Source organism: Ambystoma mexicanum, chromosome 4q, assembly GCF_040938575.1.
Source record: "Ambystoma mexicanum isolate Mex_15411 chromosome 4q, UKY_AmexF1_1, whole genome shotgun sequence".
Lineage (NCBI taxonomy): Eukaryota > Metazoa > Chordata > Amphibia > Caudata > Ambystomatidae > Ambystoma > Ambystoma mexicanum.
In genome coordinates, this window is record NC_090928.1 from 1,179,445,084 (window position 1) to 1,179,461,274 (window position 16,191).

At 45.5% G+C, this 16,191-nt stretch overlaps 1 protein-coding gene across 1 annotated transcript; it reads left to right on the forward strand.

The window, feature by feature from the left end:
* Nucleotides 1-11,763: 11,763 nt before the first annotated feature.
* LOC138467338 (uncharacterized) lies at nucleotides 11,764-13,377 on the forward strand. The gene has a single exon (XM_069607309.1). The coding sequence runs from the start codon at nucleotides 11,764-11,766 to the stop codon at nucleotides 13,375-13,377; it is 1,614 nt and encodes a 537-aa protein (XP_069463410.1).
* The last annotated feature ends 2,814 nt before the right edge of the window (nucleotides 13,378-16,191 follow it).

The following is a 16,191-nucleotide window of genomic DNA, read 5'->3' on the forward strand; positions in this document are numbered from 1 at the left end:
ACACATTGTTATTAAAGGTGGTCAGAATTGTTCGGAGGCAGCAGAGCACATGCATTGGGTGCAGCCAAATGTGGCATCTTTTGGTGAAAGAAAACATACTAGTTATGCAGAAACCTCTAGGACATGTTTAGACTAAGAAGCGAACATTCGTTTGCAATACTGTACAAAGACGGCAGTCACAAAGAAACATTCTCTGAATTGTTTTGCGCAGGACATTAGATTCAGTGTCAATTGCCCAACACATGTGCCATCTTACTATGGCTAGGGATGACAAATAGTAACTTTCAATGAAACTACACGTGCCAGGGAAGAGAGGGGCATGACACTAGGGGGTGATTGACATCAGACACGGCCATTGCTGGATAGATCAGGGATGCCAGAAGAGAGAGAAAGAGAGAGAGAGAGGGAGAGAGAGGGAGAGAGAGAGAGGGAGAGAGAGAGAGAGAGCGAGAGAGGGAGAGAGAGAGAGAGAGAGTGTGTGTGTGTGTGTGTTTGTGTGTGTGTGTGTGTGTGTGTGTGTGCTAAACGAAGATGTCAATTTCCCATTCAGACCCCTAAACTATTGAACTATTAATACTTAATCCATGTATAACAAGAAGCTGATTAATTTCTAGTTACCAACGCGTGAAACTGCAGAATTGCCATGTGCTGGTTATACCGCATACATTATTAACTGTTTATATTAATAACTTTTTGTATATCCTGGGAATGTCACCTATGTCACACCTGAGAACTGTATCAGCTACAACAGTTCCCACCGGATGTGCTGTTATTTCGGCTATGTGTTTTTGTAAAGTTTTTTAGCTCCGTATTTTTCTAATGTTCTACCTGTTACACGTATTTAGCATAACTTCACGTGTATTGTAAATTGTGAATGTTTTCTTTGCCAGGTCAATCTAATCATACCAAATAAATGTTTATTTGACAAACTCTGGAGGCACAGCAAGCACAGCGTGCAGAACAAATGTAAGGACCCTCCGGGCTCAATTCTACTAAGGTTCTAGACCTGTAAAATATTATTACTAAATGTTTACACTCATTTGTACATACAGTGATCTAGTTCGCTGGAACTCATCTGTCGTGTTTCCTGTTTGAACACACTTGTTGTAGTTAATGTCCTGTTCAGCAACACACTCTGCCACACATTACCCTGGTTCCCGGTCTAGATTTGCAACTTTCACATTCATCTTTCATCCTCAAGAACATATTGAGTTCATAAAACAATTTGCACACACCAGACCCATGTGCACTCCTATCCCTTTTCGTGAAACTTGGAGATAATTGTTCCATATCGAAATCAGACGTGATACATTCCAATGATTCGTGCAGTAATTGTTCCCATGTTTCTATTGTCACAGATGTGTCCTCCCTGCTGAAGCAGCCACTCCACATGTTCCAGCTCCTCCACATGGTGAGAAGAGCCTTTATGTCATGACACAAGAGTAGTGTTTGGTGTCCACTGTCAAATCGATTCTAATTTCATCATGAAAACCCCTATATTGTGCTGGTGTCGAAGTACGACGGCATAAATATCTCAAGGTGCGTTGCCATCAATTCTAACAAACTGTTAGTATCAGCAATGGTTGACTTGCCTGGTGAGTTATTTGGATCTGTACGGATTTTTGGAAGGGAATAAAATCCATATAAGCAAATTCTTAAAAATATATTCAATTGCCACCCTTCCAGTTTGAGAAATAACGCCAGGATTAGCACTCTATGTTCCATATTGGGATCACTGTCAAGTAACATGTCATGTCATTCGTCCCTCAACTAAGCAATCTTAGTGATCATTCTTGGTATCCATGGTAACAATGGGCCTCATTACGACCCTGGCGGATGGACCATGGTGCTAAATGCACCATGGTCCATGCCGGTAACTTTCCGACTCCGCCATGGCAGAATGGGGAATTACCACCCCATTCCGAGGTTGGCGGAGTGGTAATTCCCCCATCCGCCATGGCCCTTCCCCATTCCCATTTTTGCCCCATAGGGCATAATGGGAATGGGGAAGGCGCTAAGTACGGTGCCGCAAATTGCGGCACCGTACTTAGCACCAAGGTCCCTTTGCGGCATGGTTCCCTCTTGTGTCGCAGAAAATTAGTTGAAGAAGTTGGTGGAACAAGACATCATTGAGAGCATTGACATTTCAGAGTGGGTTTCCCCTTTGGTCATTGTGAGGAAAATATCTGGCAAGATACACATTTGTGTAGACATGAGGGAATGAAATAAATGCCTGTACCAGTGAGGCATCCACTACCCACCATCCAGGAAATCATCTCGGCCATGGGGCCAGCAGGGCTTTTTCTCTGTGTTAGATCGGACCTCGGCCTACCATCAAGTGAAACTACATGAACGTCCTCTTAAGGGCAAAGGCACATTTATTTGAAATGATGCCTGTAGGGGGGAGTTTGAGTTTATAAAGAATGCCCTAGCAGGAGCACAGACATATTAAAACTACAAAAGAGCAAGTGTCACTATGATCATGACCGATGCTAGCAACGTGTGACGCGGGCAGTGATATCCTTTGCCCCCAGATCGTTGAAGGGAGCCAAGAGGAAATATGCCACAATTGCAAAGGATGCTTTGGCACTTAAATGGGCAGCAGACAAGTTTAGAAGCTTTGTGTGGGGCACCAAATTCGAATTCCACACGGATCATAAATCATTGGTTGAAATAATAGCATTGAAAGGTTTAGAAAAGGTGTCAGGAAGGATTAGGAGATGTGTCTCTCACCTGCAGAAATATGACTGTATTGTGAAGTATATACCAAGTGTGGAGAATTATGCCACTGACTGTTTGTCTACGATGTCAACAATTGAAGAAAGAGAAAACAAGGACTAGGGCTGAGAAGTGGTATTGGAGATCAGTGACAGCTCGCTTCCCTGAGAGGAATGGGAGAGAGCAATGTGAGAAGATGAGAAATTGAGCCTGATCACAAAAGCAGTGTTGGAAGGGAGGATTGTCTATGGGATGTGAAGGATGAGCTATGTATCAAGAATGGAATGCTGTGGAAAATAATTCCACCGGAGGAGGTCAGAAAACACCTGGTGGAACTCAGTCGTGAGGGACATTAAAGGTATTGTGAAAACTATACAAATGATTTGAAATAACCACTGGGGGCCGGCCTGCAACATCGAGATGGCCATCAGAGATGGTTTCCTTTGTCATAAAAGTGATAAGGTGTGCGTGGGAATGAAGTGTCCGATGGCTGTGATGGACAGTCGTACGCAGCCATGGGACAAGATTGGTATGGTTGTGATTTGTCCAATTTATTGTGATGGGGTGCAATTGTTCTGACTGGTGGTGATAAGCCTTTTCATCAGTTGGGTAGAATTATTTGTGACAACCATTGTGACCATAAGGAGAGTGATTGAATTCCTGGAGGAATAATGTGGTAGGGAAGGTTACCCCAGGGTCATCGCCACTGATAATGGTACTCAATCCAGATCGAAGGAATTGAATGACTTTTGCCACACACACTACATCACGCACATGACCAGCGCCATCTATCACCCACAGACGAATGGGGTGGTGGAGCACTTTAACAGAGTGTTGAAAGAAGCGATAAGGTGGGCATGGGCAAATGGGCACGGCTGGAAGACTGCTGTGAGGGAGTCTGTGATAGCTCACAGATTCACCCCGCAGAGCAGTACAGGAGTCTCACTCTCTGAGCTCGGAAGGGTGAGAAAAGCAAACAAAAAGCTGTTTCCCCCGTGGCTGGGTCAGCCTGTTTTGGCAGAAGGGAAGTTGGAGAATCTGAGAGTATATTACAAAAAGCCAGTTAAGAAACAAGGAAATGTACGACCAGAGTGGAGCCACATTGAGCATAGCCCCGTATGTAGGGGACATTCTGAGGATCATATGTCCCCTGGCTTTTCGGGACAGAGTGAGCAAGTGGTCAAGTCCAGATAGAGTGAATGATGTTTTCAAGTTTGTTGTTAGGACTGAGCACGGCAGGGTTTGGAACTTGGAGCATGTGATTTGATTTTGAATATTTAAAACGCTCAGAACAAACTTAACCATGTAAAAGCGTTGCTGGAATAAATGAAAAAAAGATATATATAGCACTGAAATAAAGGAGGATGAAGAGCCATCAAGTAAACCGCCTGCTGCTATTTAAACAGGAAGGCTTTGAGGGCCTGACAGCCCCTGATCTCCAAAGGTATGCTGTTCCAGAGTCTGGACAGCAAATCTTCTATCTCCTCTGGAAACAAATACTGAGTGGGTGAAACGCAGCAGCAACTGGTCCCTTGAACGAAGAGTCCATGAGGGATTGTGATGACACATTTTAGTGCTTAGGTACTCTGGAGCCAACCCATTAACGCATTTAAAAATCAAACATGCCACTTGAAATGTAATGCAGTCTTCCACAGTCAGCCAGTGCAGTGCGTTGCGAAGCGGGGAGACATGACCCGATCTACCAAGCCGGCCAACCCGTCTGAACAATGCATTTTGGGCTTTCTGGAGCCTATACACTTGTTTGGCAGGAATGCCCATCAGTAGACTATTATAGTAGTCTAAGTGGGTATTTGTCAAGGCCCCCACCACTGCCACATGATTCTCCTCAGGAATAAATAGTAGCACCCGACGGAGCATACACAAAGAATGATAGACTGCCTGAGACTTGGCATCAACCAGTGCCTCGCTCCCCAGCTTCCCCTGCCACAGGCAGCCTAGATTCTTAAATTTAGCAGCAAATTGAAGCTCCCCACCGAGGATATCTGGGACAAACGATTCCCTTGCAGCCAGAACAAGCTGCCTACGCCCAAACATGATGAGCTCAGTTTTAGCTGCGTTCAGCTGAAGCTGATTTTTAGCCATCCATTTATTTATATCTTCCAGGCATTAATTAACCTTAATGAAGGCGTCCTCAATATTGTCAATTTTAATTGAAATGTATGTTTCATCTGCGTATAAATGATAGCTCAGACTATGACTCTTCACAATGTTCAGCACAGGTTGCATATATAAATTAAATAGCAGGGGTGACAATGAGGATCCTTGTGGTTCTCCACAGCCCATTGCAATGGATGTTGGGGAGAAGTGGCAACACTGATGCTGTAGGGAGTGCTTAGCTTCAGGGTTCTTCCATTAGAGTTGCTGAATCTTCCTTGCCGTCCAGCTCCAGAAGTTAAAGAAGGTGCTGTAGTCCAGGTTACCCCAGAGACTACATGCAATGAAGTTCGGGACCCCAGGATATGCCTTTGGGGGTCTTTGTGAAGAGGAAGGGATGTGTAGAGTCGGCTTGCACCAACCCCCAGAAAAGCCAGACAATGTGAGAGCAATTTGATGGTGAATTGGCGGAATATAAAAGCCTTGTAACATGACATAACATGTTGTCACTCACCACACTGTTGCTTTTGGATAGAGGCAGAAGGAGGCACATTGCTACAAGAGATCATTGGACTGATGTATTAATTTCACAGAACTATATGTAACCTGAAGAGCTCAACTGCAAGTCATCCACTTTTCTTTCGGCCTTCAATACAATGAGTGCCCTGAGTTGAGGCACAGTAACACATGCTATTTTTCAAGTGTGCCACTAATCACCTATCTTAAGTATGGTATAAAGGATGGCGTGTAATATTATCGTTATTATCATAAAATGAGTTGTAAACAGTCGCACAATTTAGTTACATGGGACAGCCTGTGCATGAATGCAGGTGTCCATGTCCCCTGTTAAGAAATACCAGCAACACACTGGACCTCATTACGAGTGTGCCGGTCCGGTAACAACGTTACCGGTAAGCCTACCGGCACCGTTCTTACCGGCGCTGCACACTCCGAGTTCTGCAGGCGGATGCTGTTCCATCTGCCAGGTCAGACATGGCGGGGGGGACGGCACCCGCCGCATACTTTGACAGAAGCACCGGCACTGTTGCACACATTGCCATTGCTTCCATTCTCCCCATTCCCATTGAGACCTGTGGGATTCGAATGGGAATGGGGAGTTACTTTTTCCGGTGCCTGGCTTCCGGGACCACCAGGGCTGTAATGCCTCAGTAATTTCCCAAAGCCAGGCACCAGAAAAAAACAGAACTGCGGCGGCAGCCGTGCTGTTTTCAACCGCACGGCTACCGCCGGGGTGTGTAATGAGGCCCACTGAATCGCTTTCCTGATGAGACTCTGCAACACTAGACACATAAATTCATTTTTTTCTTCTGATTACAATATAAACGCAATCAATTAAGAAACAGCTAATCTAATTATTATTAGAGAGTTGGGGGAATTGTGTGCCTAACATGAATCACTCTATGTGTTGTCAAACCTCCACATATTCTGCATATACAAGACATCAATGAATTATCCTGAGAGTTCATTTCCATGATCCCTCCTACACACATGGCTTGTTTTCTGTTACAGGAAGATTTGTTAATATGGACTCATTATGTATATATCCTGTCTGCTCTAATACCTGCTCTAATTCTGTTGTAACTAAACCTTGCATATACTTGTAACCACTGCGCCCTGTTACCCCCGGGAATGATGCGCATTATAAATAATAAAACAAACAAACAACGAACCTGCGGCAGGCAGTCATTACTTTAGCAAATAAGATTGAATCCTTGCTCGGTAACTGGCACTGCAAGTACAATCTAAAGGACCTTCATTGCATTGAGTATAGCTGCCTAAACGTCATGAATTTGACAATTAGCATATGTTGGAAATAAACAAGTGGATGATTTTAAAATAATTCAAGATCTCCAAATCTCCTACTTGCATCTGAGTACCAGGAACACAGTGCAATGTACGCTTGATCCCTCTGCGAAGACGACTAATCCAATTGGAAAGTCAAATGCTGAGCCCGTTCCTGCATGCAAGGTCAACAGCTGGCGGCTCAATTAGCGGCAATCCTCCTGTTTCTTTCACAAATCTGGTCTCAATTTCAGATGTGTTGAGGCGGGGATGATGATTTCTTCTCACTTTCCAGCTCAAGGTGGCAACCAACTCTCGCTGTGGCAGAAATATGTGAACTGAAAACGGCATTATGGTGCGACGCCGACAGGGACGTCGTCAGAGCCGCGGAGTCAGAACCCTCACTGGGCTGAGCACAGCAGATTCTACCTTCAGATGGATGGAAATGGACAGAAATACATTTCTGGATCATTTCTTTATCCCACTGTCCTATCTAGACTTAGTACAGAGGTGGGGCTTAAACAAGACACTTAGGTTTGGCCGGTAGCTGGTGCTTGGGTGGCACCTAGTAAGGCTGCTTGATTTTGCCTCATAGTGTGTGCCTTAGAACCCCCATTATTTTACTTGCAGGTTTAGCACCAAATTATTGGAGATAAGGATAGGGTTAAAGATATAGGGGATGTGGAATGCAACAGCAAGTGCACCCTTGAGGGCAGTACCATTAGGTAGGCTGGCGGCACCGGGAGGCGGGTAAGACCGATGGAACGAAAGGGCACTGGAATGATATGCCTAGGCAGTTCATTGAAGCCATGCCACTGGCCTCTGTTCTTGGGTCCACGGAATACGGAAGCACAACCAAAAGAATTTCCTTTGTATAAGCCAAAAAATGCTTTACTTGTTTTTTAAAGTCGCTATCATTATGCACTTCCCTTGCTGCCAGCTCTGAATGCCAACGCTTGCAGGGTGAGGAAGAACGAGGCAGCGTGGAGTGAAGAACAGAGGAAGCAGAGGACAAGATCTGCCATGAGAAGCTTTGGAACGAATGGGGCAAATTGGGTTTAATTCTTCTCCGATACTTCATAATGGCATGATCCATGTGGATGTAGGGAGCTCAACTGGTGGGTCTTTTGGTGTGAAGAATGCTACGACCAACATGATTGCACCTGAGTGAAGACCCTGTTGGTTTGGCTAAGCTGTTCTTAGGGATATACCCAGTCTTTAGGCGATCCCTCTGGAAAGATATCATGGGCCACGACCTTGCAATGATTTGGGCAGGCAGTAGAAACCGTTCAGAGTGGAGGGTACCATTTCCACTCTTTGTCAGCCCGACAATGAGTCACACTCCATGGTTTTGAGTTCTTTGCAGCTTGTTGGTTGTCTGGGCAGGGAGAGCCTTCCCGACTGGTGCAGAGGGCACTGCAATCGTTCAGGCAAATGCTGCCAACTAGATAACTCATGTGATTCTTGCAGGTCAGTCAAGCACTGGGAGGACCTCCCACAGGAATCACAAGTGCAATAAGGCAGAGTTAGGGCATTGACTTAGACGGGGTGAAGTAAAGAATGTCGTCAAGCAAACCTTCAAGGTTGGACACCTTTCACCTGGGATAATTCCTAGATCTGAGGGCACAACATCTGGGAGGAGTCAGCTAAAGGATTCTGTGCTTGAAATTCAACATCCTTCACAGAGAGTACCACAGGGAGGTTGCATCAGTGATGACGAGAGGAAGTGCCAATGCAAAACCTGGATACAGAGCTCCAAAAGAGTCAGGGGAGAGCCCTATCTCCCATATAGCAAAAGCCACGGCCCCAAAGGCTGGGCGGGACCAAACCCCAATATGGAGCGCAGCCGATGTCCTACCCGAGATTTCAGAGAACAAGATTTACACAACAATGTGGCATATTAAACTCTTTCCAATAATTATCAAGTGTACTCTGGAGAGTAAGGTGTGTTTTGACAAAGGTCTTTAAAATTGTAATACAGGCACCAGAGATTGTTCACCCTCCTGCTACAGTAAGAATAATGGAATGGAAGAGAGACAGATAATGATGGGTGATGGCAATTACAGGCAGGTGTGGGAGTGCAGATGGCCCTCAACCGGACCACCTGCACAAATCAGTCACCTCCATGCAAGCATCCTCCCCAGAGACTACCCCTCAACATTCGGTAGGGGAGGACAACACAACACCATTTTAACAGTTATGTTATCGGTATTTGTAATAGTGCACGTTTGCTGGAGGCATCATGGCGCTGGCAGCAAATAATCTGCCATTTAAGGAAAGCTCAAAACAAATAAGTTTTCAACAAGTGACGGAAAGTGAGATGGTCTACAGTGGCACAGAGAACAAAAGGCAGCGCATTCCAAGCCCTGGCAGCACCACCGAGAAAGCACGACCGCCCACACAGGAGAGACTAACACAAGGGACATAAATCAAAAGAGCTGACTGCGATCGGAGGCAGCGAGACGGAACATGATATGAAAATTTCACTTGAAGGTATTATGCCCCTAGGCCATGAAACGCACAGTGGACGATGCATACAGACTTAAAAAGGATCCACTTTTCAATCAGCAACCAGCGGAGCAATCTAAACACGGGAGACATATGAGCCCCAAAAGAGGGCAAAGAATAGCCCTGACAGCAGCGTTTGGCAGGAATTGGAGCCGATTCATGAGAAAGCGTTACTGAGTCAGATACAAAGAGTTGCAATAATCAACTACGCTCAGCACAAGGGCGGCTACCACTGGAGCTTGAAATTTGACCAGAATGCAGGGAAGAACTTTCCGGAAGATGGGCAGTTTGAAGTGGCCTGCCTTGCATACCGACGCCACCTGCTCAACCATCGAAAGAGAGGAAGTGATTTTTACCCCAGATTCTTAACTGAGGGGGCTGGCTGAGAGAAAGGGCCCAGAGAGGCAGGCCAGTTGTCGAGATTGGCAGGGGAGAATTTGTACCAACAACAAGGACCTCAGTTTTGTTACCATTCAACTTTAGCCAATTTGCTGCCATCCACACCCCGAGATCTTCCAGGCACCTCCTAAGCCGAACTGCCATATCAGAGTGGGTAAGATCCAGACATATCAGGATCTGTGTATGATCAGCATAGGAATAGTACCAGAACCCGTGGAGAGAGAATGAGAAGAAGAAGGGGCCTGATATAGATATTAAACAATATCGGGGAATGGGCAGACCCCTAGGGGACACCACATCACAACAGTACGGGTTGTGCAATTCATTAAAGCTGTCTACAAAAAATACATGAACAATATCTGGTGGGAAAGGAATTCGAAAGCAACAAAAGATGCTTCTGATAAACAGGTGTTTCCATAATGAACATATGGAACATGATGCTGTGCAAATGTGGAATGGGTAGTAGGAGACATTAAAAAACAATCCACCCATATTGAAATAGTTAAGTAACATTTTTTTCAAGAATGTAAAGTTTTAAAAAAAATACTTTAATTTATTGGTTGCTGCAATCATTGAAATGATAATCATCTTTCAATTAAAGTAGGGCTGCGTTCACTGTTTTGCTGTGGCGGCGCCTGTGAAATATTCAGCACTGCTTCGTGCTTCTTCCTCTTCTGTTTGAACTGTTCGTTGGCGAGCGAGTGGAGAGCAGGAAGCAGTCTCCCTCTGCTCCACCCTACAGTCTGCAGATGGATCGGTGAAAAAGGTGAAAAGGACGCCTTTCACATTTTTTTTATTTTTAACCAAGAACTACAAGAACCACATAACCCGTTCCTCCAGTGATGCACACGTCACATAAGCAACAGCTGCGCTCATTAGGACATCAGGAGCGCCCGTGCGGCGTAAGCCCTGCGAATGAAGGGCTGTGTTCACTGTTTTGCGGTTTGGCGGCTTTGGAGTGTGGAGTGGTTTCCTGCTCGATGAGAGTAAAACCAGCACCATCCCTTGACAGTGCAGTAGGTTTTCCTTCAAAACTTCGTTCCCGCGCGGAGTCCGGCTGGATCCCAGTTTGCCCAGCACCCAAGCAGTGCTGCTTCCTGACACAAGACAATCTCACATAACCAAGGAAAAATCAGAACCTTGCACAATAAAGAACTTACCAAGACAGCTCTTCAAAACATCTACCTCCCTGAAAAACTAAAGTGCCGTACAAAGAGCCTAGCCTCACAGCAAAAGAAGCAGTGATCCTTCAACACAAGCAGGCTAGTGTCCGGTTTCTTCTCCCCTGTGCCATAATAAGGAAATGTATAACATTTTATAAGAAAGGAGACCACAGAGAGCAACTTCCGCTCTGCTTTACATCAAGTGCCTACCTTGCTCAAAGAACACCAAAAACAGCACAAGAGACCTCCTTACTATAATAACATCCAAAGCACAAGTGATTTCCTTGGAGTGCTGATCTAAGACCCTTAAAAACTAACAAGTGGCAGGAGACTGCAGGGGCTCTCTCCCCTTTGATCTTGCTAACCCCTATGCTTTACCTTGCTACAACAACATCAGCAGCAGAAGCGATACTCTTGTGATCCCGAACCAAGATCCTCAGCAACTAACCAAAGGCAGGAGACTGCAGGGGCTTTCTCCCCTTTGATCGTCCCAACCCTTCCCCCATACCAATGGAAACACCATCATTGAAAGTACATCATCACATCAACGAAAGGACCGAAAACAGGAGACTGCAGGGGTTCTACCCCCTTTGATCCTGACCAGATCTTCGTGCTACAGCAAACAATCTTCAGCGACCATCTGAATTAACAGGAAGACAGGAGACTGTAGGGGCCTGCTCCCCTGTGATCCTGCCCTTGGCGCTGCATCAAAGAAACTCTGATGACCCAGTTCATCACCTTGGACAACACTGCCTCATCCAAAGTGCCTACTCGATCCTGAATCCATCGGAACACAGGAGACTGCGGGGGCTCATACCTCTTAGATCCTGTCCTGAGTGCCATAATAAAGAAACCTCATCCAACAATAACCCCCCTACCATCGCACCAAGAGTCTCACCCACCTTGAAATGAAAACTGGGACATTACCAACAACAAACCTTGCAAGAGTACTAGAGACGACAGGAAACCACCCGACCCTCTCAATGCAAAAAAACAGACCATGCGGCCAAACACAAGGCTCAGAGGAAAACTCCACCGTGACCCCTCGCATACAACAATGGAACAAGCATTTCAAAAGAAGAACCCTAACAAACTTCATACCGAAAACCGACCAACCCACAACACCTTAGAACTACAAATTCAAGGAAATGAAACACAAAAACAGTCGGAAGACATAGAACAGACCCTCTCAGAAAGTACAAGCAAACCCTCACCGCACTCAGACTGTGAACAAACTAAAGAGCCGATCCAAACAAATCAAGGAAACCAAACTGCTCAAGATCCACAAATCCCAACTACCTGGGACCAAACGGGAAACCAGCTAACAACAGAAATAAACGACCAAGCCAACCAATTGACCTGTAAAAGCCACACAGAGGACAATGAGATCGTCCGAGCTAATAAACAACCAGATATGCAATCTGAAATAAAAGAAACAAACAAACAGAGCGAGTTAACTGCAGACCGAACCCTCGCAAAAACTCAACCTAATCCATCAACGGCCGCTGCCAACAACCCAACCAGAGACACACGATCAACAGAAACGCCAAATCTCCGACCAGCCGAAATATCAGCGGCTACTCAGAACCAAACCGACAATGAAGAACCATCCAAACAATCAAGCCAAACGAATACCCCGAGAGTGCCGATGACAGCGACGACAAAAAAAGAAAAAGCAAAACAGGCCAAACTACAGCGGTTACAAGCCCACACTGCTCAAAAGCTATTAAATGAACCTCTGAAACACCCTCTGAATACAGCGACAGGAAAAGCTGCCCGTCTATCTTCAGACATCACTGAAATAGATTCTATCATGAACAGTGCAGAAAGAAGGAAAGAAATCTTCGGTGAGCCAACCCATTTGGCAACTCCATCCTGCACTTCGACGCCACTAACAAAACATTTCAACCAACAGAGCTGCGAATCCCATGGAAAACAAAGCCCACGCAGAGAAGCACAACACTTACACCTCAAAATAAAAAAGGAACAAAAAACTACCCAGTTTGACTACGATGCCGAGGAATCCTTCCATACGCCGGCGCAAGGAAGCACCACAATCCACCCTACCCCAACATCTGGAGTCACAGGAAAACACCTTTCTCCAAACGATGATAACCAAAATCAGAGACTTCCGACATCAATGTTTGAATTACAAAACATGTTGTTAGCAGTGGTCTCCCAATCCATGATACCCTTTCTTAAACTTCACGAAGCAATAAAAGACAACATACGAGATCAGGCCACTCTCCTGGCGATGATCCACACCAAGCAAATACACACAGAAGATTTCATAAATACAATCGGGAAACGTCTAGACTCTGAAGCAGAACAATCTTGCATCTGGCAACAAAGACTTTTTGAGATAGCACGAGGCGACAAGGAAGAAAAGATTCAACTCACAAAAGAACTTATGACCCCACTCAGAAACCAACAACAACAAGTGTCCTTACCGCAGAACACATCAAAAGAAAACACACTACCTTGTATGATACCTGAAAAATTAAACCTTGTTCAACCCAGTTCGACACCAAACAAACCTTCAACGTCTTCATCGGCCCAAACAACAAACCCATCAAACGTGTACAAAGAGAAAACAAAATTGACAAATGGCACACAAACCATGATCGGCAACACTTTCAGGATATTTGGTCCAACAAAAAAAGACCCTTAACAACTAACAAGTGGCAGGAGACTGCAGGGGCTCTCTCCCCTTTGATCTTGCCAACCCCTATGCTTTACCTTGCTACAACAACATCAGCAGCAGAAGCGATACTCTTGTGATCCCGAACCAAGATCCTCAGCAACTAACCAAAGGCAGGAGACTGCAGGGGCTTTCTCTCCTTTGATCGTCCCAACCCTTCCCCCATACCAACGGAAACACCATCATTGAAAGTACATCATCACATCAACGAAAGGACCAAAAACAGGAGACTGCAGGGGTTCTACCCCCTTTGATCCTGACCAGATCTTCGTGCTACAGCAAACAATCTTCAGCGACCATCTGAATTAACAGGAAGACAGGAGACTGTAGGGGCCTGCTCCCCTGTGATCCTGCCCTTGGCGCTGCATCAAAGAAACTCTGACGACCCAGTTCATCACCTTGGACAACACTGCCTCATCCAAAGTGCCTACTCGATCCTGAATCCATCGGAACACAGGAGACTGCGGGGGCTCATACCTCTTAGATCCTGTCCTGAGTGCCATAATAAAGAAACCTCATCCAACAATAACCCCCCTACCATCGCACCAAGAGTCTCACCCACCTTGAAATGAAAACTGGGACATTACCAACAACAAACCTTGCAAGAGTACTAGAGACGACAGGAAACCACCCGACCCTCTCAATGCAAAAAAACAGACCATGCGGCCAAACACAAGGCTCAGAGGAAAACTCCACCGTGACCCCTCGCATACAACAATGGAACAAGCATTTCAAAAGAAGAACCCTAACAAACTTCATACCGAAAACCGACCAACCCACAACACCTTAGAACTACAAATTCAAGGAAATGAAACACAAAAACAGTCGGAAGACATAGAACAGACCCTCTCAGAAAGTACAAGCAAACCCTCACCGCACTCAGACTGTGAACAAACTAAAGAGCCGATCCAAACAAATCAAGGAAACCAAACTGCTCAAGATCCACAAATCCCAACTACCTGGGACCAAACGGGAAACCAGCTAACAACAGAAATAAACGACCAAGCCAACCAATTGACCTGTAAAAGCCACACAGAGGACAATGAGATCGTCCGAGCTAATAAACAACCAGATATGCAATCTGAAATAAAAGAAACAAACAAACGGAGCGAGTTAACTGCAGACCGAACCCTCGCAAAAACTCAACCTAATCCATCAACGGCCGCTGCCAACAACCCAACCAAAGACACACGATCAACAGAAACGCCAAATCTCCGACCAGCCGAAATATCAGCGGCTACTCAGAACCAAACCGACAATGAAGAACCATCCAAACAATCAAGCCAAACGAATACCCCGAGAGTGCCGACGACAGCGACGACAAAAAAAGAAAAAGCAAAACAGGCCAAACTACAGTGGTTACAAGCCCACACTGCTCAAAAGCTATTAAATGAACCTCTGAAACACCCTCTGAATACAGCGACATGAAAAGCTGCCCGTCTATCTTCAGACATCACTGAAATAGATTCTATCATGAACAGTGCAGAAAGAAGGAAAGAAATCTTCGGTGAGCCAACCCATTTGGCAACTCCATCCTGCACTTCGACGCCACTAACAAAACATTTCAACCAACAGAGCTGCGAATCCCATGGAAAACAAAGCCCACGCAGAGAAGCAGAACACTTACACCTCAAAATAAAAAAGGAACAAAAAACTACCCAGTTTGACTACGATGCCGAGGAATACTTCCATACGCCGGCGCAAGGAAGCACCACAATCCACCCTACCCCAACATCTGGAGTCACAGGAAAACACCTTTCTCCAAACGATGATAACCAAAATCAGAGACTTCCGACATCAATGTTTGAATTACAAAACATGTTGTTAGCAGTGGTCTCCCAATCCATGATACCCTTTCTTAAACTTCACGAAGCAATAAAAGACAACATACGAGATCAGGCCACTCTCCTGGCGATGATCCACACCAAGCAAATACTCACAGAAGATTTCATAAATACAATCGGGAAACGTCTAGACTCTGAAGCAGAACAATCTTGCATCTGGCAACAAAGACTTTTTGAGATAGCACGAGGCGACAAGGAAGAAAAGATTCAACTCACAAAAGAACTTATGACCCTACTCAGAAACCAACAACAACAAGTGTCCTTACCGCAGAACACATCAAAAGAAAACACACTACCTTGTATGATACCTGAAAAATTAAACCTTGTTCAACCCAGTTCGACACCAAACAAACCTTCAACGTCTTCATCGGCCCAAACAACAAACCCATCAAACGTGTACAAAGAGAAAACAAAATTGACAAATGGCACACAAACCATGATCGGCAACAACACTTTCAGGATATTTGGTCCAACAAAAAAAGACCCTTAACAACTAACAAGTGGCAGGAGACTGCAGGGGCTCTCTCCCCTTTGATCTTGCCAACCCCTATGCTTTACCTTGCTACAACAACATCAGCAGCAGAAGCGATACTCTTGTGATCCCGAACCAAGATCCTCAGCAACTAACCAAAGGCAGGAGACTGCAGGGGCTTTCTCCCCTTTGATCGTCCCAACCCTTCCCCCATACCAACGGAAACACCATCATTGAAAGTACATCATCACATCAACGAAAGGACCAAAAACAGGAGACTGCAGGGGTTCTACCCCCTTTGATCCTGACCAGATCTTCGTGCTACAGCAAACAATCTTCAGCGACCATCTGAATTAACAGGAAGACAGGAGACTGTAGGGGCCTGCTCCCCTGTGATCCTGCCCTTGGCGCTGCATCAAAGAAACTCTGACGACCCAGTTCATCACCTTGGACAACACTGCCTCATCC

What these genes read in the sequence shown, in the direction of transcription:
- LOC138467338 (XM_069607309.1), top strand. Translation starts at nt 11,764, where the DNA reads ATGGAACAAGCATTTCAAAAGAAGAACCCTAACAAACTTCATACCGAA.